Source organism: Lytechinus variegatus, chromosome 12 (genome assembly GCF_018143015.1).
Source record: "Lytechinus variegatus isolate NC3 chromosome 12, Lvar_3.0, whole genome shotgun sequence".
Lineage (NCBI taxonomy): Eukaryota > Metazoa > Echinodermata > Echinoidea > Temnopleuroida > Toxopneustidae > Lytechinus > Lytechinus variegatus.
The window spans coordinates 11,039,406-11,063,025 of NC_054751.1; the positions used below are offsets into that span (position 1 = coordinate 11,039,406).

Below are 23,620 nucleotides of genomic sequence, written 5' to 3' on the forward strand. Positions count from 1 at the left end.
TTATTTTTAACAAAATAGTTATATGAATGAGCCAGTTACGTCCAAATGAGAGAGTCGATGATGTCACTCACTCACTCACTATTTCTTTTGTTTTTTATTGTTTGAATTATACAATATTTCAATTTTTACGAATTTTGAGGATTAGGACCTCCTTGCCTGAAGCACAAAATGTTAAAATAATGGAATTCCACGTGTTCAGGAAGGAATGAATCTTCATTTCACATGACAATGACGAGAAAATAAAAATATTTCATATTTCATATAATAAAATACAAAAGAAATAGTGAGTGAGTGATGTCATCAGTTCCTCATTTGCATACTGACTGATACGTGCATATAACTGTTTTGTGAAATGAAGCGAAACTTTAAAATGCCATAAATTTCTTATTCTACATCCGTTTTTGATGAAATTTTCAGTGTTATGCTTGTTGATTTTTTTTCTTTTTATTCAAATCAAGTTTTTGTTGGGGTGGACTTGTCCTTTAACTACCCATGGTTGAATCACAGCATTAAACCATGTTATATGTTTAAAAGCTGAATTTCAAAATGCCAGCCTATACATTACTTTTCATGATTAACTAGTATTGGTATTCATGTGCTTCGTGTTACATTGTATGTCCTCTTGTCTTAACAGCAGGGTTGTTTTCACAAACCTGTTGTTGAGTTAGATATGAATTTACATCAGACTGGAGTATGAAGTGCCAAAATATAAGCCTAAGATATAAAGCATGAGCATGACTAAATCAGTTTGATTAAATTATGTCAAATAGCATGTGTTTTTTTTAATATTTCATTTTTTGCAGATGTGACTGTAATTTTGAAAAAGCAATATTAGTTTGCCGTACATTTTTTCATTCTTTTACAAAGTCATGCATAACTAAATGAACAGCTTTATAAAACACCTCCCAACACTGTTTACTATTAGTAGGAATATAATATGTGCATGGTCAATGGACTTCAAACCCGAACAATACTTGTCTTTCAATTTATCTGTGCCAACAGATTGAATGTGCCATAAACTTCCCATTTCTGTTTTCATATGATAGATCAATCATATTTCAATAGTCCTATTCTTCATTTCACATCAGTAATACTTCCTGTTCAAAATATTTAATTGCTTAATTCTTGTATGTATGTCCTTGTAAGAGAGGATTGTTAAGCTTTAATGCGATTGTCATAGGTAATTTTCATTACTATCTGTATTTCCTCAAATTAACACGTTTTCAGTTTAGCGTACTTCAGTGTGTCATGAAATTGGATATGTTATGCATTGAACTTGATACATTAATGCATGCAGTATACCAGGTAGATGAGCATATTTTTTTCAATGTCCAAGGAAAGAGTTACAAATAAAAAAAGGAATCTAGCATGATATAGGATCGAGCATTATTGCACTATGTTCTTGATTAATCATTACATTCTTATGATAAGGAAATTTCTAAACATTGCAATTTTCAAGCCAGGTCAAAACTTTCATCCTTTCCTTTTTTATGACCCCAAAAAAAAAATAGCAATCAGTCCCAGATGTACAAAATGATGTAAGTTTTCACATGTTGGATCTCTCTTTGCGCATACAAAGATAAACTGGTGACGGAAACTAATCGTAGGCCAAACAATGCTGAGTGGTATGGGAAAGGAAGTCCAGTCTGCAGCATAGCATCCTTTACCTTTATCCACCATTATACATGTACATACAGTAGAGGAAATATTACACACACAATATATTATGAAGCAAATGTATTGTATTTCAATATTATTTCCGTCAAGCACCAAATGATTTCTATTACACTGTATTACCAAGTGTACCCATAATCACTTTATGTATCATATTGCATATTACGTAGAGTGTAATATATTTGTAACTGCCAAACACAAAGTGATTACTTTCTTCATAAAAATATTTGAGATATATTCAGTGTAATGTGGTATAATGAGCACACAATGATTATTATTTTCACAAAACATTTATCCAGAACCTTACGGTCCGTCACTCCCCCTAGCATATGCCATTGGTGAAAGCACGCCAAAGTCTTTGGTCCTAGGGAGTATTTCTTAAGCATTTTCGTCCAACAAGTTGTCAGATCTGACAAATTCCCCTGATTTTGCTCAGAAGCACTGTTACTATGGTAACTGTCAGATAGAATGGGATTTGTTGGATAAAATGTCCGACAAGAACTTTTATGAAACGCTCCCTTGGGCTGCGCTCACCATTGTCTACTATCCCTTTCCAAACTCTTAATGATATCCATATCACATGCACAGCTATGTAAATGTCAATAACTAATTTGCATTGATTATTACTGTGAAAAATTTGTTGCACAGGATTACCAACCCCCAAATTGCATATTTCTGTTTATAAAGATATGCGTGCTTGCAATTGACAAGAGTAGCTAAGAGAATTTGTCTACGGGTCACTAGGAGTCAGAGATTAAGCGGAAGCACTTAGCTTGAGATATAGAGTAACACTTTGTAAAAAGTACCGGAGCATCCTGTTGCACTCTTAATATTTCTTAAGTAATCAGCAGTGGAATCAAGCTTTAAAGTAACTGGATAAGATCCCTCCCCCCCAAAAAAAACGTACATGCCGACAGGGACCCAATGATGCTTATAGATTATATCATTTAGCAATCACTTTCATAGTAAGAAATTGCACCGGTCCATGTAAAAACCATTAAGGTCAGGTTTAAGCAATTGAATATTGGCTTGCATTAGTATGGCATCTTGACTATGTACATGATGATTCTGTTTGCAAGGTAATCCCATTTCTGAGGGCAGTCTTGGGTCACAGGCCAAAACAGAAAACTTTGATGTATGGTGTGGAAAAGTAATTAGTTTTTACCTTTAAATGTCTTCACTGTATGGACTTGTCTGATGGTGATGAATGGTTTTAAATATTGCTTTCATGTAGTGAAGATGGTGTAAAATTTATCCCTCTTTAATAGTGAAATGAAAGTTTTTAAAGTTTATCATCTTCATCTTAACTAGATAAGCTTATCAAACTTGCATTTTGTATATAATGTATAAAATGGCAAGTGAAAAGATTTCACACACTGTACTCTGAAGGATTAATTTTTTTGTATCAATATTTTTGATAAAAAATTTGTTGGTAAATTTAAATAAACATATCAACAGATTTGTATACTTCACTGTAGGGGAGCACAACCAGTCTAATTCACAAAATTGATTTTTCCACTGTTTAAGATATATCAAAATGTTTATCTTTCATATGAACCTTATTGCATAAAGTATGTGAAATTGGTTTCCTACAAGGTGCATTGTAAAAAAAAAAAGGACGTAAAGAAAGCTGGTAACTACTGCCTTCAGGCTGCGCTACAGGATTCTCAGTCAATTAAAAACCATAATAGACATTACATTTACCAGTATTTCCAGTATTTATTCCGGAAAATCTATTTGATCGAGATATCTTGTCAATTTTCAACATCTAAGGAATAATGTTGATGTGTTTGATAAAAGTATTTTTTAATGTACATGTATTTGATCCAATATATCCTTGTACAGTCTTATGTGAAATTTGATGCCTCATGATATCATGCAAAAATAGATAACATAGTTCTAAATATCTCTGTTAATCATGAATCGATCGATCATATCCCCCATCTAGATCTTCAAGCTCATGAAGTTTGACAGCTACTCTCGCTTCCTCAAGAGCAAGCTCTACCAGGACTGCGTCCTGGCTGAGATGGGTGGCCTGCCCCTTCCCATCAGCCTGGAGACGGTCCCAACCGGTGACTCAGAACCCTCTGCGGGTGACCTTGAGGACAGCGGCGGAGTTCATGGTGGCAGCGGTGGGATGAGTAGTGAGAGCAGCAGCTATGAGAAAGGAGGAGAGAAGAATGGAGGGGTGATGCTAGGAGGAACGGTCAAGGACAGGATGGAGAGGAAGAAGAGCGGAAACAAGAGAGAATCAAACAGGGTGAGACAGAGTATGGGTATTGATGAGTGTCTCTCACAGTAAACAACCACCTTCTAGGAGTGTCTAGCCACAACTAAAACCTCAAGTTTTCCCCTGTTTTGGTGAAAATTATGCAAGTGGTGAAGGTTTTATTAATCTAACACGCAACTGGAGAAAAATATTCTTGTGAGTCTTGAAATTCCAAAACTTGGTTTATCAAATGTTTGATACATTGTTTGAAAACTTTGCAAGTGGTGAAAGATTTGTTGTAAAATTCAACTACAACTGAAAAAATTGGATGTCAGTGAGTTGTGAAATTTTAAAACCTTAACATTTATGCACCACCAAATGAATCTGAGACACATAAACGGTGATTGTCAATGTAAAATAATGTTTATTGATTAGCAAAATCAACTTTTAATATTCTGTCCCTTCTGCATTATGGTCACAAAGTTGCTCCATAATTTATTTGGCAGATTTCTTTTTCTTGCATAATTCATTTTATCGTATTTGTCAAAAAAAATTAGTCATAAGAAAATTCAAATATGCCTTCGGTTAAAGTTGTTCAGTTCTGCAAAGAATAAATCAATTTCTGTAGCTGGAAGGTGGAAAACTGACATACCTCTTACTTTTTGGTGAAGTCATAAAGTAGCACAAAGTCTCACCTGAATGCACGTGTGTCAACTATTTATACACTGAATTGGAGGTTTTACTCCCCCTCGCCACCCAACTCCTCTTTACATTGCAATAGAGTGTGTGCTTTTCTTCTCATATCTTTGTGTACTTAATATTACTAATGTTATGTAGTTTGATATCAGATATTATGAATTGTATATCAAATTTTTGATGATGATGGAAGTTGATGTATAGTTAAAATGAAATTAATAAGTTTGTTCATTTGTACGTAACAATAAAAGTTACAGCAGCAAGAACCTCGCAATGTATCTAATATTGTGTGAATTCATCTAAAAATGAAAACAACATTCCTTATAAAATCACAAGATGTACATGTACATATTGATAAACATTGCTCATCCATAACAAGTCTTAACTATTTTATAGTATTCTGAATTTCTTTGAAACAGCTTTCTGTCAGCCCCCCCCCCCTATTCGCATTACTTTGCACAGTGCAATTTTAGCATTTGTTCTCTTAAGTGTGTTCATGATTTTCCAATTGACAAGTGGTCTTTACTTCTATCAGTATTGAATTGGCAATGCTGTTTGCTCAATACCCGATGGTTATTCACTGAAAATTTGGAAGAATCAAGTTTCAGCAAGATGAATTTTAGGGGTAAAAAAATACTGCAAACTTGCATAAAATAACGTACGCTGTCCTTAACTACTTGGTTCAACCTCTCATTCTACAGCACTGATGTTAGCGAACTATTTAATTAAAACATTCTAAGAATAGATAAAACAAAGCATGTCTGCACTTTAATAACACTTATTCACTCACATTTCTTTAACTGCATTGGTCAATGTTGTCAGCTTCCTGTGAAAAGCCTTTAAGTATAACTCTAAAATGATAATGTAACTGATCTGTCCCTTTTGCGGCAAGCCGACAATATAATTTCTATAAAGCATGGTGCCTAACAATTGTGGGAATAATAAGGAAGTATGATTGCACGGAGAGGGGGCACTTAATAAAAATGCACCTTAATATTTCTTTTTTAAATGAGGATATTTCTTTCTTTATGTGAATGCACTCACTAATAATCTGTTCTTTTGTTCTGTCTATTCTTTCCTATGCATTGCATTGTTGTTTAAATGCTGCAATCAGACTGTTAAGAAAAGGCACATGTTTATTAAAAAGGTATGAAGGAAGGGTATGGATGCCTGTCTTCCATGCAAGTACATATACCAATACTTGCATTGCATGGTTTGAACTGATGTGGATTTACTATGCATGCTCATGTTTTTATTCCCTCAGTCAAATTTTTCATCATTGTTTTTTTAATCATTTATTTTGTTTCTAAGCTTTCATGGTTTGTTTTCCCCTTTGTCAGCAGAAGAGCCCTTCTTTAATGTTAGTTTTTTTCTAAGCTTTTGTTATTTTTGCTTTTGTTTGTTTTGTTTTATTCATGATGGGACTGGAAAGTGTTTATTTATGAAATCTTTTCATACTTTCAGACATAGAGGACTTTTTAGTTAATATTTTGTTCTCTGATTCAGTGAAAAGTATTGATCTTTTTTATTTTGATCATTGACATTGTCTGAATTTTCTTAGCATTTCCTAATTCTTCTCACAGTTCATTCCATTTTTTTTATCAGGGAATCTGGAATATATTCTTGTATAGTGCTGAAAGAGTGTAGTATGTTTCTCGATGTCAGCTTATCGATTTGTTCCCAAAAACTTTAAACTCATTGCTGTCAAAGTGTGATCTATACAAGAATATACTTTTTTGCAGCATAACATCCAGAGGTATATCACCCAACATAAAAAATGAATCTAATAGATTGATGAATGTTGATAATGTGCTAGAGCTATTGTAGATGAAAAATTAGTCTCCAGACAGTAAAACTATGGGGTCTTGGTTAAAATCATACCATTCCAAAGACTTTGGCAAGTCATTAATCTACATTTGCCACTCCTCACCCGGGTATTAAATGGATACCATATAGGATATTATCATCCACGTTAGCATAGCAATATGATACTGGAATGGTTCATTGCTGGAATATTCCCCAAGGAGTGGAAACGGTGTATGTGCAGTATGTGCAGGCAAGCCAGAAGTCAATTACATATTTTTGAAATGCTCTTTAGAGATGTTGGTCTGATTTATTCAGAAGAGTGGAGGGTTATGATGGAAAGGCATGTGCAAAAAAAGGTGGTGAGACTCGCATAAGATTTTCAGTAGCCTTACATATCATCTTTATAGGTTTACTTTCTTACTGCTTTTAACTTTTCATCATTTGTGTGATTCTCATACCTTTCTTTGTGCCATTATTGTGAACTGTTTTGTGTAAAAAATTGTTGCCGTTGTAATAAATGTTGTTTCTAAAATGATTAGTTTTTGGTTGATGGTTGTACATTCATAGCCTTTCTCTTCTCTTCAACATTCTCTAATAACTGTCACTTTGAAGTAATTAGCATAACTCTTTTTTCTAGCATTTTTCAACGCTTGAAAGTGATTCAATGTCTCCCATACGCTATCTTTATACATGAACTCATCGTTCGGTTGGTCTGTTTCCTGGTGGGATATTTGTTTGTTTTGTTAATAAACTCGATATCATAACATTATGTACATATTCATGGAACAACACGTAATCATTTTCCCACGATAAATTAACATCATTCCCTTGAGAAGGTAATTGCACTTTTCATGATGTTTCCTCGTAAATTTGAATATATTGTGGATTTATTTTTCCCATTAGCAACAGTAATCTTTTTTGTGTGTCAATATGAAATCACACATAGTGAATAGCGAAAGAGGGCCTTTTTTTTCTCTATCCTGAAAAAATTATTTTCCCTGAATTTAATATCACAAAAGTAAACTTCCATTGTGAATGACAGAGTAATAGTATTTTTTTTAATAGAAAAGGAATTGTTATAGTTAGAACACATAATATCTGTACTGTTTTATGATGTTGCACACACCTTGTCTTCTTCAAAATTCTGTATGATTCACATCTAGTCTTAGGGTTACATTGTTTTACAACACTGAATGGTTGACAAATATTACACGAATATCATTACATCTAAGCACCAGTGACTGATCACTTACGATAGTGCACACACTCCTAGCTCAATCCAGTCGATCTAGTCTAAAGTCACAGACCCTAATTAATACTGAAATCAACTATTGGGTCTTCACAGAAGCCTGGATTAAATTCCATCTTGCCTTGCAAATTTCAGCTTTTGACAAGCGTCAGTACACAAACCATTCAGCTCTAGTAGTCTGAAAATTCATACCACTTAATAGCATGTTTCAACAAATTGGGAATTGATGCCTACTAACTAGGCTCAGTGCCCATTTTCTCGCAATAAACACTGCAGGATATACTTGGTATGACCCATATTTGATATCACAGTACCTTTAAGGAAACTCTGAATATCCTGAGTGAATATAGATAAGATTCATATGAGCTGTGGGTGGCAGTATAGGGATCAGGGAATATCTATGAAAGTATGAAAAATATACATTCATGTGTAATACCCCCTTTGTGATAGAAAGTTCATTGTAAAGTTCAAATGATGCATTCATGTCCGATGTCCCCTTTATGATAGAAAGTTTGCTATTTTCAAGGTTAGGAAATATTTTTCACCCCTCCCAGTTAGTACTAAATATATATTTCTCATTTGTAACATAAAAATAAAAAAAAGTAATGAAATATTTTTTATTCTAACTTAATTTTTAATGTAGATGAGTTATATCCATGAGCAATGAATGATTGGATGTTTAATTGATAAAAGCTCATCCTTTGAAAAAAAAGGAAATCATGAATACTAATTTGTCAAGTATTAATTCAATTAACATTGCAATTGGACATTTTTTTAAAATCTGGATGTGACATGAGGCGCTTTTTCGTCGGTTATGGATTAAAATTTTGGCTCTCTATCTATTATTAAAATAAAAACAAATGCCAGTAAAATTATCAAAGAATAGTACCTCTAAATGATCCATAGTTCATTTTGTACCTACCTAGAAAGGAATATGATTTTCTCTATATATCATGTGAAAAAGCAAATGCTAGTAATATGTTATGGAATAACAAAAGATTGTATTACATGGACAACCATATACCTCATACATCCTTGAAAACCACTATTTACAAATGAAGAATATACTTCCATATCTCTAGTCATCAATATTGTAACATGAATAAGAAAATACATTATTTTGATTAGTTTTGAGGAAGAAACGCTCTTTTATACATCAAATCAGATCAGATCTTAAAGATCAGATAATATCCAGCATGACCTTTGACCCCAGGAAGGAAATGGTAGGGAGGGTAAGGATAGGAAATGGATGAAATAAGTAAAAAAAAAAAAAAAAGGTGAGCTGAAACCGAGAGAAAGTAAAACAAGTGGAATAGGTGAGAGTGAGAAAAAAGAAAGATAGCCAGTGTGTGATTTCCTGTATGAGGAACAGAGATTAATGTATTTTATCTGAAGGGGAAGTATCAAGCTTTGTGGCTCAGTCTTTATGCTGTGGTATTTGTATTTTATATATAATTGTGGAAAATCATGATCAAACCTTTTAGGTGAGGGCGTATCCAGGGTAGACGTAATTGTTTCATTGATTCCAGCCAGTTTTATTGTTTCTGTTTCTATGTATTAGCTAGATTTTAATCATACTTGGATTTTTTTTTCATGCTTTTATATTTGAACCTGCTTATTCTGCCTTTGCTGTGTTTTGTTTCAAATTTTATTTCAATGTTTTATGAGAATCATTTAAACAATTATTTGAATGATTATATGTTGAAGTGTGTATTCAGCATTAGAATTAATCAAGCATTTAGTGATTTGATTATTGAATAACCAGCTCCTTTTATTTGCTAGAGGCCTATACATGTATTTGAAATGGTTTCTTGTGAAATGTTTCAGTTTCCTCTATTTTAATCTGCTCTTTGCTCTACTATTCTACACAGCGATCCTTAAGTTGATGACAATATTGTAATTGTATTTTCATATGTAAATAGAAAAAGTTCAGCATTCATAATAATGTGCTAACATGGTTCTAGTACATTGTCTGTACATGTATTTTGCAAAATGGTAGGAAATTCAAATGCAAGTCTAAAATGTTATTCCCACCAACCTTAATGAAAAAAAACCCTCTAACCAATTGATTACATGCAAAAATCTTCAGCAATGCAGTCTAAGGGAGAACAATGCTTCTGAACCACCGTATCAATCTTTTAAAATGTAAAATATGAATGTTGGACTTTGTCATAACTTTGACATTGACAATAACATCCCACATCCTTTATGAATTTTTCACACATTAATGAAAATTGGCTTTTAATCTGTAGCAAAAAACTGGCTTCTTTCAATTGTGTGTTTCTTTTTACACAAATCATTTTACAGCATGCAGAGCTTGTGCTGATCATACTTCCATTTGCATAATACAGGGTTTATTTCACAAAATTGCTATCATTGATTGCAAAGCACAAGCTTATGTTGTAACCTTTTGAAATGATGCATTTGATTGGTCGAAGGCTGATTTGTTAATGAATTCTGAGACAAGCTCAATAAAACAAGGTCTAGAATTTCAAGTTGAATATGTTCATCTATCCTGCTTTTTAAACTTGTCAATGGAAATGTGTGTACCTGTTATGGATAGGATTGATGTTTGCATTATTCTCGATGGGGGATATATATCAGATTTCGATCTTATCCTTGATTTTTCTTTCTTTATTTTTAGAATGGCATTCCCAGTGAGAAGGAAGAAGAGAACCAGGACAAGAAAAGAAGTTCAATACTGCCATGGAGAAGTAAGCCTGAAAGACATTGTTGATCTTATCCAAATAAGTTTTGTCATGGGAGTCATAATAATCTCAATCATAAATTTTGGATTTTCGAGGCTCACAGAGGTTTGCAAGGATGTGAATTTTAAAAATGAGCATAGTTTAATATTCACATCTTACATGTACTTAGTGCATCAAACAGGCGCTTAAACATTTGGGAGCTTGGCAAATGAAATGAGAATGTTGGTCTCCATCCACAACCTTTGCAATAACATTTGTGAGCCCCTTGAAAACCAGGTTTAACTGTGATTATGAACCAACCTCCTCCAAGGAAAAAAAGTGTCAACAAAAGCAGTGTGTGACTGATCTCGAAGCATAATTACTTTTATTAATTTTATTGACTAAATAATTTATTAACTACTTTTCAATTTGAATTCAGAATCTCTGGAAGGGAAAAATGACACTATTTTGTAAAATATGTTTTTATGTACAAACTAAATACACCGCCGATATTTGAACGTATATGGTGTAAATGTTCTGCTAAATGAGTGCAAAACCCCCCCAAAATTAACAACAATGATTTAGTCTTATCAGAGGATAGTGCCCCTTCATTGTGTCTATAGTGTTATGACAGACATGTTCCTTTTTTTACTTTCCTTGACTGTTAACATTTTGAGAAACAAGGTTACAGCAACAACATTGAAATAAGTAGAAGTTTTGTTAGAAGTTACTTCATCTGACTGCAAAATGTGTTGGCAGTAAGAGATTTCAGGCCACGCTGGCATTTTGTTACTTCATTAACTAAGAAAAAAATCAAATGGATATGTTTTATAATCATGTGTTTTGCAAATCTCATTCACATTTGAAGAAAAAAGTCTAGGTCTACACATACTGGTCTTTCTATAAACACATACTGGTCTTTCTATAAGTTAAATGAAATAAATTATGCTATTAAAATGACAAATTAACTTGAAGAAAAAATGTCTAGGTTTACATTTGCTTGATTATTCATGAATGAAACATCATTTGATGAAAATAACAAAGTAACTTGAAGAAAAGAAAGTCTAGTTTTGTATAAAGTTCTATAAACCTTTAATGAAATAAATCATTCTATTGAAATAAATTATCTGTTGTTCTGTAATTCTTGTTTGAAATAAATCATGCTATTAGAATATCACATGGTCACTTTTTATGATAAATTTAGTTTGATATCGCCATAGAGAGGAAAATGAATGTTGCACCGTAGCAATTTATTTTACTTTCTAACAGTTATTACGTGACTTCCACAATGTTAATAAGATATAATTACTAAGCGAGAGTGATACATCATTACCGTTTGTGTCACCTTCGTTACTAATTACAATTTAATATAGTCTACCTAGCCCTCACGTATTTAATTATTGATCAGGGAAAAGGTTTTTGTCCTATTACATTGCATGTATAAGGTCAATAAAAAGTCTGTTGAATAATTTATGGTGTCCTTAAACAAAAGTTAATATCAAAATTATGTTTTGAATATCAAAGGTGCTCAGACATGACATTTCAATTTGAATTTTAATGAATACATGAGGCTACATATATTAGTAACAACAGTATTGGCAACAGTTTCAATCATTTTTTTTCTAAATGTCATATTTTATGATCCAGAATACAGACGATGAAGAATGTCTTCCAGATTAATGTCTTACATAGCTTTTTGCTGTTATATATAATGCTTATACCATTTTACTCACATTTTTATCTCTGCACAGATAAGCAGAAGAAAGGAAAAGAGGATAAAACAAGTGAGTATCTGTGACAGTTTATAAATCACGTTGTAGACTGTGTCACATAATTATAAAGGCCTATATCTTTTTTTGTTCCTTATTTTTTACAATGAGAGTTATGCTTTTAAAAAAAATTTCAATAACATTTTTAAAATGGTAGTGCAACAAGAAGATGTAAATTTATACAAGTTATATTCAATTTTCTTGAACATAAAAGAACAATTTTCAGATATGAATACCTTTTAACCTCATCGAAAGTTGATTTGCCCTGTTTTGAAATGAAGCTTTAGATATATTGTTCAATTTTTCATCAGTCTGAGTTCTTTACATAACTCCTAATCTCCATTCACCTTGAAGTCTAAATAATTCAAAGATATTTTCAGAATCACAGGTGGTCTCTTTATCATCCAAGTCAAATATTCTTTTTTAAGCCCCTACTCTGCCTTTTTCTTTATATCTTCCCTTCTTATGCTTTTCGTGGTATCCTGCCCTGTTACTCATCCAATAGGGTGATGGGCATTGGGGCCTGTTGTGGGTGTCTGAAGTGTCTGGTGTTTGTCGATCCCCACAACATCGAAATAAAAATAAAAAGTACACTACCCTTTAGGCCTCTGTCTCATAGCACGAGCTACCCCCCTCTTGTGGTTAAAACAATGACACAGCAATATGTCCAATCATGAGGTCAACATGTGTACCCTTTCTCAGCCAAATGAGCCAGTATTTCTCAGAATTTATGTAGGGATAGGACAGGCTGGAAATATTTATGTTTCAATAAACAGAGTAAAATTCACAGAGCAAAATGCTGAAAATTTGATCAAAATCTGATGACAAATAACAAAGATACTGAATTTGAAAGATTTGCATTATTCCGGTGAAATAGTTTGAGGCATGTCTTCATGAATTCATTAGGTGGGCTGATGATGTTCTTTTTGTTCTTTTTTTATTATATGAAATTAGGTTTATTTAACATTTGTCAACCAAGAACTAAAACAATTGAATTGAAAACTGATCGAGTGCATTAGTTATTTATTGCTGCAACTTATATGATCATAATGGAGACACATCATTTTTACACATGTATGAAAAAATGAAACAATTTTTATTTTATGTAATAACATAAGAAAAGGGAAAGTGGGGATGTGACATCAGCCCACCTAATGAATATTCATGATGAAGTGCATATAACTTTTTCACAAAATATTGATTTATTACATTATTAATATTGATTTCTATATTTGATAAAATTCAATAACTTGTTATTTGGTATCTGATTTTGATGAAATTTTCAGCATTTTGCTCTGTGAATTTTACTCTATTTTTATTTTATTTTTATATTTTCAGCCCGGACCATCCCTTTAAATCTGTTACTTATTCAGCACATTCACATTTTTTTTCAATTTTTTTTGTATTATTATTTTACAAATTTCTTGCAAGAGATTGGACTTAATGGCAATTGATGTTATGTAGCCTTTTCAAAATTATCAAGATTTGCCGCTGAAATTTTTATGCTATTCACAATCCTGGGGCCAGTTGCATAAAACTTTTTACCTGAGAAAACTCAGGTTGTTTTTACCGGAGTTTTTGCTCATGTTAAAGTCAATGGCAGAAAACAGACTAACCCTACTTTTAAGTTTTTACCAGAATTTTCTCAGGTAAAAAGTTTTATACAACAGGCCTCTGAAATAGTTTGTATAGAAATGAGAGAACATGGTGAAAGTGACCTTCATGAGGGCACATTTATATACTGCTATATTTTACCCCCTCCCCCTTGTCCCCCACTTGCAAACTCGTCTGAAAAAAATTCTCTTACAGTTAGAGAGATGATTACATCATTTTAGGGGCTGTGTATACATGTATCTTTTTTCAGATAGTTTTGTCCTTGGGTGGGGGAAGGAGCCCTGTGTATTGTCAGTCCTACTCCTTACAGAGAACATCACCTGCTAACGGCTGCTCTCATAATTCATGAAGAAATTAATAATGAAAAAATGAGAAACATGTCAATTTGATATTAGTTTAGCCTTGAAGTTTAACTAAATATCCATTTATAGATCGGAAGTAATAATGAGACGAAAGTCAACACTTGCTCATTTGATAAATATTTGTATCATTTCACCTTCTCAAGAGGGAATCAGATAGTTTAACACACATACTTTTAAATAGATCAATTACACAACTTGAAAATGCAACATTTACAGACCGATTACATTCCTCTGCCTGTGTGTACTATATTGTATTCACATTGTATTATTTTACTTTTCTGTTTAAATGATGTAATGCCTCCATGAAATGACTTCTAGTTTTAATTGATTTTGTTGCTTTGTGTAATTTGTAGGTTCTGGCAATGAGGATACGAGCGTAAGCAGTCGTCATAGCTCGATAACCAGCAGTGATTTCAGACCTGCCGGTGACAAGGTAAAGCCACATAGGGAGAGACCTTTTTTTAGGTGCATGGGTTGCTGAATGAAGTCATCTGCTGTTGATACTAGCATTTGTCAAGGCTCCAATCGTTTGAAGAAAATGACAATCGTTGGGGATTTTCAAAGTGATAAAACTATGTCAGGTTCTATCTTGATTATTCAACTATCACTTTCATTTCCGAGTAGTATTCCCTGTTCACTCTCACATTATTAATCCTTTCATAACCCCATTTTCCTATCTCCTATTTTCCCTTCTCCTTTTCATTTTTTCCCTTCCTCTTTTCTATCTTACTATGTTCTATCTTTCCTTTTCCCTCCTGATTTCCTCTTCCTCTTATTCCTTCTATCCTTCTTTCCCCTGTTTTGCCTCCTCCTTTCTATCGCTTTCTCTCCAATCTCGATGCTCCCCTCCCCACTTCCCTTTATTCCACCTCTCTCCCTTTCCATCTCTTTCTTTATTTCCTTCCCTTCTGCTCTTTTTTTCTTTCACTCTCCTTTCGTCATTTCCAAGCCCCCCCCCCCCGCTCTTTTTTATCGATTTACTGTAAACAACTCTCTCTTTGAATTCACTAACCATATACATGCAGTGCTTGAATTATCCAAGGCCAAGGCCTTGAATACATTGATGCTGATTGGCTTTATTGCCCGTTTCTTTGGCTTAGGATAGATATGTGCAATTTCATAATTTTTCTCATTTTCCCCATTTTTACTGTAATTGAATAAAAATTGCCCTTTCCCTAAAACTATAAAAATTTAAAGTCTTTACATATACATCTAAATTACGCTATCCCTCTTGGTGTATTTCTTCTTTTAGTTTGTGGATATGAACCGATGCTTTCATATGATCTTCCCCAACAACGAGATACTCACCTTGACCCCTGACCCCCAGCAGTCGGTCCGAGGGATCCTAATACCCCTCCTTGAAGAGAGAGGACTGGGGCTCCAGAATGTGGAGATCTTCCTCAACGATACGAAAGAGGTAGGCATGATGATGATGCCGCTTCTGCTGGTGATGGTGTGGTGATGTTTATGCTGGTCATGTTCATCACCATTACAGAAATGATAGGGAAATTTATGCATATTATTTATTTCTAGATATGTATTCTTGCACAAATTGCAAAACAAATAATCTTGTCATAATTCATTCATTTCAGATTGTGATATTCTGAGTAGTTTGAAATGAATGAACATCACAGAAAATGCTTGGTTTCAAGGCATGGATTATGAAAAGGCATCGATAAACAAATTAAAATGATACATGAGCAAACTGTCCAATATATTCACCGCAGTGTTTACCTTTAATATAGTTGAAAGAATGATACTGTTGCTTGTTATTAGCAATTATGGCAGACGTGTATATATTGTTTCAGTATAGAATCACAATGGTGATGATTCTGAAAGATGAATGATTCAAATTTTAATGAACAGAGACTGTACTTTGACCATGATTTGCTATTGAAAACTCAATAGCAATTTTCAGGCAGGTCTTGTTCTATAGTATCAAGCTGTCTTTGAATGAATTGAAAGTAGGATATTTCAGAGATTACGAAAATGCCAAAGTTTGATGAACCTCGTGTAAACAATGTTAGAAAGTGAAAGCATATTAAAAAGAAAAAGTTGCCGTGTTGAGTAATAATTTTTAGTGGAAGTATGGGATACTGCGTGATAGTGTTGCTTTTTTGATGTGATGATAAAATATGGGTATAATTTACTTGTTTATTAATACATAGGTAGCATCGTTATGTTAGAAATTTGATTGGTGGGGCTTTGTTTTGTAAAGAAGTAGATTTTTGGATATTTATTTTGATTTAAATTGTTTGACGTGTTGTGGCATGAGGGTCATACCATTTTGATCGATCTTCCATAAAAAGGAAAGTAAAAGTTCTTTTCTTACCATTTATAGTCATCTCTCTCTTTCCGTATTTTCTTCTTTTTTCCTTTGTGTTTCTCTCTGATTCTAAACCTAATCTTTGATGGTTCATTTTGTCAAACTTTGTTTCTCCATTTTCTTTCTCTTGGTCCCTCCATCTCTATCTTTTCTATATATCACTCTCTCATTCTTTAAATCCACTCTCTCTTTTCCTTACTATCTTTCTCTTTCTTTTTTTTTATAATTCTTATCCGTTTTTCTGATTTTACCACCAGTTTAATGATATTTATACACATTTTTTTCTCCCCTTGTTATTTTCAATTTATCACATTTGGAATGTTATTTCAACACACTCTTCAATCAAATGAAAAATCACAGATTTAAAGTGCAATATCTTTAATGATCACAGCAAGATGGTGTGTTTCAAATATTATTATGTGAAATCAAATAGCCAGGGATATACACATTTAAGCCCTCTATTCAATTTGATTGTCCATGACCATTATATGCTGATGTTATGTATGAAACCTGTTTAAGTGGGCAATTCATTTTTTTTTATTTTAAAGTGTGTTGTGTTTTTTACTTGTGGATATTGGTTTCTTGAAATTGCATTTTTATATCTTTCTCTTACAGACTGAATCAGTTAAGCAAAAGGTATAATAATTATATTACCACATATAAAGCTTGTTTAGCTTCCGCTTCTGCAGCTTATTAATCATCCTCAAAGCTTTGCCAACTAGCTTAGCGATATCTGGCATTCCTTAATTCTGTTTTGACAGGATCAGGGTGGAGGGATATGTTTTGCATCATTATGCCTTTTGTTGTGTGTTTTGTTTTGCTTTCTGCTATATATCATTATTTAAGAATGTAGTCAGTTGGGTTTGTTTTTCTGTTTTGTTGTTTTGATCAAAATGTTTTATTTTTGTATTATCTGCATAATTTGTTCTCTTTCACTTTCTCAACGGTAAAGCATTAGTTGTTATCGTAACAGTAAAATGACGTAGATGTTCATCATGAGTATCAAGGTCTTAAGAAGTAGCATCTCATGAACTTTGTAGGTGTTCCAATAATTGAATGCCTGTCATGTCAACATCTAATATTCGCGGGGGGGGGGGGGGGTCTTGTGTGCCTGGAAATGAAAAATATGTGCTTAACAACTGGAATTTATTGATTGATGGGTAGTTCCTCGTTTTTCATCCATGGGCAAACCATTTTCCCCCAAAGGTACCCATACATCTTTTGTGGAGTTTTATGTTCATTTTTCATACGTCCTCGATTAAAATGTTTTTGTAATCTTTCTATTCCCTATCCCATATTATGTTGTGGTATTGAAAATGTAATGTTTTGTTAATATTTAGAAACTATGTATTACATTGTGTGTACATCCCCTTTGTATTATCCTTACCCATCCTATCAATTTGTTTTCCCCCTGATCCCATTATGTATTCCCTTCCCCATACTAGGAAAAAAAAATCCTTTATCAGTAATTCAGTATCAGTTTTGGTTGGTTTGGGGAAAAGTGTTCTGTTACCTGTCCTGTAAATTGTCCCTTTTTGTGACCATCCAATTTATTGTGAGTCCCTTTTTATTGCAATCCATTGTTTGGTTAAAGTTCTTTGGGATAGTCATAGTCAGATCTACGTGTAGATTATACAACAGTATTTTTAGACCAATCTTATATTATCTATTTCCATATTGCATGAATCTATGAACATATCTCTTCCTACATACTCTGTCAAGAGATTGTGCAGTATCTGCACTCCATCACAATTCCCATTTTACTTCTCATTAGCCTTGTTACTGATTCCTTTCTTTGCAAAAGATGTTGATATAAAGATATTGTTAATTGATTTTTCAGTCTACAGAGAGGGTACAATTTTTAAATTTCTTTGAACTATTTTCTTGCCTAATTTGCAACAGCCCACTGTTCAGTCATTTAAGCCATTCCACGAACTGCTTTCAAAATTGCATGGCTTTCTCTTTTAGCATTATGTGCCTTTTATGTTGATATATTATTCAATATTTGAGCTCTTTATCTGTATTATAAAAGACCCTCCACCCCCCACACCCCAAGGTCCCGAAAGATGCTGGTATTTTAGATATTTACTTACCAGATGTACTTTATTAAATTAATTCCTTTAGCATGGATCATCTCAAGCGCTATGAAAGATGCCGATAAGATATATTTCATAACAAAACTACATTTGTATTTTTATTAGCAACATTAATTTTTCTATGATATTCATGTTATATTGAAAGTAGATTCAGAACTGGCAGAAGCTTCCATACAGCATTACCATTGCATGCTTCGCAAACTGAGGACTGCATAATTTGCATTGCATTAAGATTGTGCATTTAAAACACTTTATTGTTTTTAAAAAGAAATTAATGGAAAGGTGCACAGTTTCCCTATATCCTAAATGATGAATGCATGGCTTTTGGAAAATAAATCAGAAATTCATGTACTGTGATTTTCACCATAATAAATCTATATTATGGATTTATTCACAAATTTTTCACCTGTTCACTTGTAATTGTCCCGTTCCTAGTAAAGTTACATATATCAGATATATTAATGATTAGGAATTTTACCTCTAAAATTCAAGCACTGATGACTTTCGTTTCATAGGGCTTGAGAACTTAATGATACCTCATTTCACTACTTACATTTTGTAGATAATCTTAAAATTACTTGATAAGGCAATTTTTAAAATACATTTTTAACCAATTGCATTCAGGGCCATGTAACACAAAGGTTTGTTATTGATAGCAAATATGAAAGGACACTTCTGATTGGTTTCTGGTCAGTGTTTTGAATAACATGTAAATGTAACAGTGATCTTGATTGGCCATCAACATTTTTAGTTATTGATCGCCAATCTTTGTATGACAGGAGTCTAGATCACTACAAAATCTGATTTTGTTTTCGTTCTTTGTGATGTCTTTAGACTTTCACAATGAACATTTTCTTCATTGTATTGTTTTTTTTTCACTGTGTAGCTAATAAATTTGGAGCAGCTTGCCACTGAGATGATTGGAAGGCAGATTGTTGTCGAGAGGAGAGTAGTCTTTAAGTAAGTCTCAATAATTAGTATTGAAAATAAAAACTGATGTTGACCTCCACGATATAAGTAGAAGTATATGCTTTCTTGCATCCATTTGGAGAAGATAAACGAACCCTCGTGATAGTGATTTTCCCTTCCAATATTTTGATCATTTGAGAGAATACACTTTTTGGTTCATCACATGAATGATTAATGAACCATGGCTTTAATTCGATTTTTTTCTTGCCTTTTTCTCAAAGCATGGAGATTTTAGAGTGATAATCTAAGAGGTTACAGAAAAGGAAAATCTGTAGAATATTGTAAAACAAAATTCTGAAAAAAAGTATGTTGATTTCTATGCCCAGGTCATGGGTAATATATGTTTTTGTTTTACTTGAATTTGGAGAATCCATTCATTTCTTTAAATTTAACATGGTATTGTCACACCTTTGTGAATGATATCTGGAAGATTTGATATTGTTTGGAAGTAACTCTAATTGTTCTGTTTATAATTTTCAATTACATTTACTTTGAAATGATAGTGATTTAGAATATATCAAACCAATTTACCAATAGCGTAATAGTCCATTGTCAGGATTATTCTGTGAATTTCAATAATAAAATAATATAAAATGACCGACATTTGCTTTTGTTCTATTTTTGCTCTACTTTGAAAATTAAAAAGACAAATTATAGTCTTTTAATTTGGGCTTCATAGTGTGTCATTGTCTAAATGTTTATGAAAATCATTCATTTTCTGTCTCTTGTTTTTACTTTTGCGTTTGTTCTATTCAAGACAAATTATAGTCTTAATTTGGGCTTCATAGTGTCTCATTACCTTATTGACTATGAAAATCATTCATTTTCTGTCTCTTGTTTGTGTTTACATCAGAATTGAGCTTCCTAATAAGAGAGTAATCGGAGTGAAGTCTAAGCTCACCAAGAAGATTATTGAGGTATTGAGACCAGTTACATACAAGTACAAGTTACAGCTTGATGCCCTAGTCGTTCATCTGGTAAGAAGTTAAAGATTTTGAAATACTCATTGGAAAAAAAATTACCTCTTTTCAGTAAATTTGACAGTTTTGTTTACAAGTAGGCAATAAGAACTCAGACTAATTCAGGACCCGTCTTATTAAGTTAGAATTGATGACATTAATTCCATACCTCGATCACATTTACTCTACGGCGGCCATACGGCGAGTCGAAAACAGCCGTTTTAACATTTTTTGTACCAGCTATACATACGTGGTTTGAATAAAAGTGAATAAAACGGCTGTTTTCGATTCGCCGTACAGCCGCCGTAGAGCAACTGTGACCAAGGTATCAATTTGTAATTAATTTAGATTTCATTTCACCATTTGCTACATTTTATATGACAGTGTATAATTATCACATTTTAAAAATTTCATCCCCAAAATGATTAGCATAACATGGTAAAGGAGTCGAAAACGCAGCCCCACTAGCATTACCAATTTATGCTGGCGAAAAAAGGCCAGCATAAATAGATAATAACAAGACCAGGATACAGTGAAAAGGTTAGAGGTTAGGCATGTTGTATAGTCTTGTGTTGTACATGGCTGTATGATGATGATGTCATGATGTTGGTTACATGGGTCACTGTATCCTGGCCTTGTGCGCTCGGCTGCCTCCATCTAAGGCTTAGGTGAACATCCCCTATATACCTGTCAAGATTATAGGTGGTTTTGTTCAAGGTTAGTCAAAATTGGTCACGTCTTGAGGAAATCTCATCGGGCCATGAATATTGAATAGTTATTTGAATGAGGTATGACCTTTGATCTGTTGGGCCCTATTCTTCAAGTTACGATGCATATTCAGATTCCTATTAAACAGGCAAAACTGGTACCATAGGCCTCTTCCTTGATCACAGGTGAATGGAAATCCCTGATATAAGGTCCACCAGATAGAAGAATTCATGATTTGGAATAGCTCAGTAAGAAGCTATTCTTTTCACATGAACCTGTTTCATTTACATCACAATGGTTTATAGGTTGCACACCATGGTATTGACTGCATTATTCTTGATGTTGGGTTTGACACAATAATGCTTACCAACACAGTGAAAATGGCTTTTGAGAAAGTCAGTACTGTTTATGGCTCTTGAATACCAGATTAAAAAGGATGATTTATTTGATGTTCATCAATTACAAATGAAATTAAATACCCATTTGATTCACCTGCATAGCAGTACCAACAATTTTAAAGGCCAGTATGATCAGCAATTGATCAAAAACAACTTTGGTCTGCAAAGTAGGTTTACCGTGTATATTGGTTTTTCAGAATACATTTCTGCTTTAACAGATCTGTAACAGAGTTAAACACACTAATGATACCACCCAGTTGCAGATCTCGCAATTATAGGGGCCATATTGTTTTAGCAAAATAGTTGGCCTCTCAAAACTGTTGCGTCTAATCCATCTATATCAACGCCTGATACCACCTCAGAAGCATCAAATTGCAATGATGTTTAATTTGGATTTCTCTCTTCTCTTTTGTTTCAGAGTGACTCTCCAGTTCCCCTGGACCTTGATATAACAGTTGCCTCTCTAGATGGTCAAAGGATACTCATAGAGACACTGGAACAGTACAGTGGTAAGACACTCTTATAGATTCATTTCTTGATCATTTTTACATCACCAAACCTAAACCATTTTTGATTTGGAGGAAAGAATACAAACGTTTACCATTCTGACTCTTGTTTCGATATGATTTTCCAAGTTTTCTTGATAACTTTACTGCACTATCGTATGGTGAATATTGCTTTTCCCCTATTTACAAGTTACCTAGTGAGGTCTGCATCACTTACAGGATCGGATTAGGAGAGAAATGTACATATGAATATTAGTTAAATTGCTATTTTAGGGGTTTTTTATTCATAAATATAAATTTAGGTTTCTTCGTATGCAGGTCAGTATTAGCCTTGATGTATTTATTATCAATAATTCAACTGCCATCTGTTTTTTTCCAGCCGGTTCTTACAGCATTGGAGGGAGAGCATCTGTTGGACCAGCGGGTGATTCCAAGCAGAAATCAGCTGAAACCAGGGCAAGTTCCGTTGATAGCTACTTGAAGGACGATGAAGCAGTCCGTCCCGATTCCAGCAAGGTTGCCAAGGACAAGCTCACGTCACAGGTGAGATATTAATTTGGGACCCTAGTTTTGTGTTACATTAAGGAATAGCTCGAGCAAAGTCCCAATATCTAGGGAGAATTGTTTTAAAATCATCAAGTCTTCATCCTGAGATTTGTAGATGGCATATTCCCGCACAAAGAAAGCAACAAGATAATTGTTGTAACCAAAATATTTGTCCCATGCCAAATGCTACATGTATTATTGTAAGTTTCTTTCTTGTGATATTTATATCACACGAAAGAAACTTACAATAATACAAACCTTTGTTAATGATAAACTTTGCAACCAAAAGGAAAAGGCGCTATATCAAATGAATTTTGGATTGGATATTCTCTGGTCTTATCTTCCAATATCATATGCTAGTACTTTTAAATCTTACTTGCAACCAACCTCAACATCACGTAATGTGATGTAGTCAATCAAATGATTTGGGCTCAACCAAAGTTAAACAAAGACCTTTCATTGCATCTGATTGGCTCAGAGCAAATTTGTTTCACTAAACAAACCCCTTGATATTCCTGTAATGCCCGTCAAGGTCATCCAGAAAATAGGATTGTCAGATAGTTACTGTAGACACGCATGTCCAAGATCTTACTACATGTATTTTCAATCAATATTCTTTGTCCAGGTGTCGGCACCAGCCATATCGGCCTTCCAGGCACCTAGAGGGGACACCATGAGGGAACAGAGAGACCTTGCAGCGGCAGCAGCAAAGGCTGCACCCCAGGTCAAGAACCTACCCCCTTCGTCGTCATCGGTGTCTACATCGGCTCTGGGTACGGGTAGGACTGAGGGACGGGCAGAGGCAAGAAGAGCTGCAGGGAACCTCAAGGTCACTGGGAAGGACACTGAAGGTATGATGGTTTTAAGAACTGAACAAACATTAAGATTTGATGAAAAGCACATTATTTAGGCTGTTGTTGCAATATGATACTTTCATAGATCTTAATTTTTACAGTGCATTGTCTTCAAAGTTTCCTATTGTTTCAGCTTCCTGTCATGTACTTTGTTGGGCAGAATGTATGAGGCTGTTAAATTTAGGTCATCAT

The 23,620-nt window shown here is 33.7% G+C and overlaps 1 protein-coding gene across 4 annotated transcripts in view; it reads left to right on the forward strand.

The window, feature by feature from the left end:
* Positions 1 to 23,620, forward strand: part of LOC121425641 (regulator of G-protein signaling 12-like) — a 67,618-nt gene that overhangs the window by 35,246 nt on the left and 8,752 nt on the right. For 2 of the 4 annotated variants that reach the window (XM_041621773.1, XM_041621768.1), the window contains exons 7-18: positions 3,623 to 3,934; positions 5,694 to 5,726; positions 10,279 to 10,348; positions 12,073 to 12,105; positions 14,420 to 14,499; positions 15,319 to 15,483; positions 17,008 to 17,028; positions 19,375 to 19,448; positions 20,311 to 20,434; positions 21,941 to 22,031; positions 22,408 to 22,571; positions 23,200 to 23,425. In XM_041621773.1, coding sequence (XP_041477707.1) covers positions 3,623 to 3,934; positions 5,694 to 5,726; positions 10,279 to 10,348; positions 12,073 to 12,105; positions 14,420 to 14,499; positions 15,319 to 15,483; positions 17,008 to 17,028; positions 19,375 to 19,448; positions 20,311 to 20,434; positions 21,941 to 22,031; positions 22,408 to 22,571; positions 23,200 to 23,425 — 1,393 coding nt within the window. The remainder of the gene's footprint in view (positions 1 to 3,622; positions 3,935 to 5,693; positions 5,727 to 10,278; positions 10,349 to 12,072; positions 12,106 to 14,419; positions 14,500 to 15,318; positions 15,484 to 17,007; positions 17,029 to 19,374; positions 19,449 to 20,310; positions 20,435 to 21,940; positions 22,032 to 22,407; positions 22,572 to 23,199; positions 23,426 to 23,620) is intronic. The other 2 variants (XM_041621771.1, XM_041621772.1) reach the window with 2 other exon arrangements.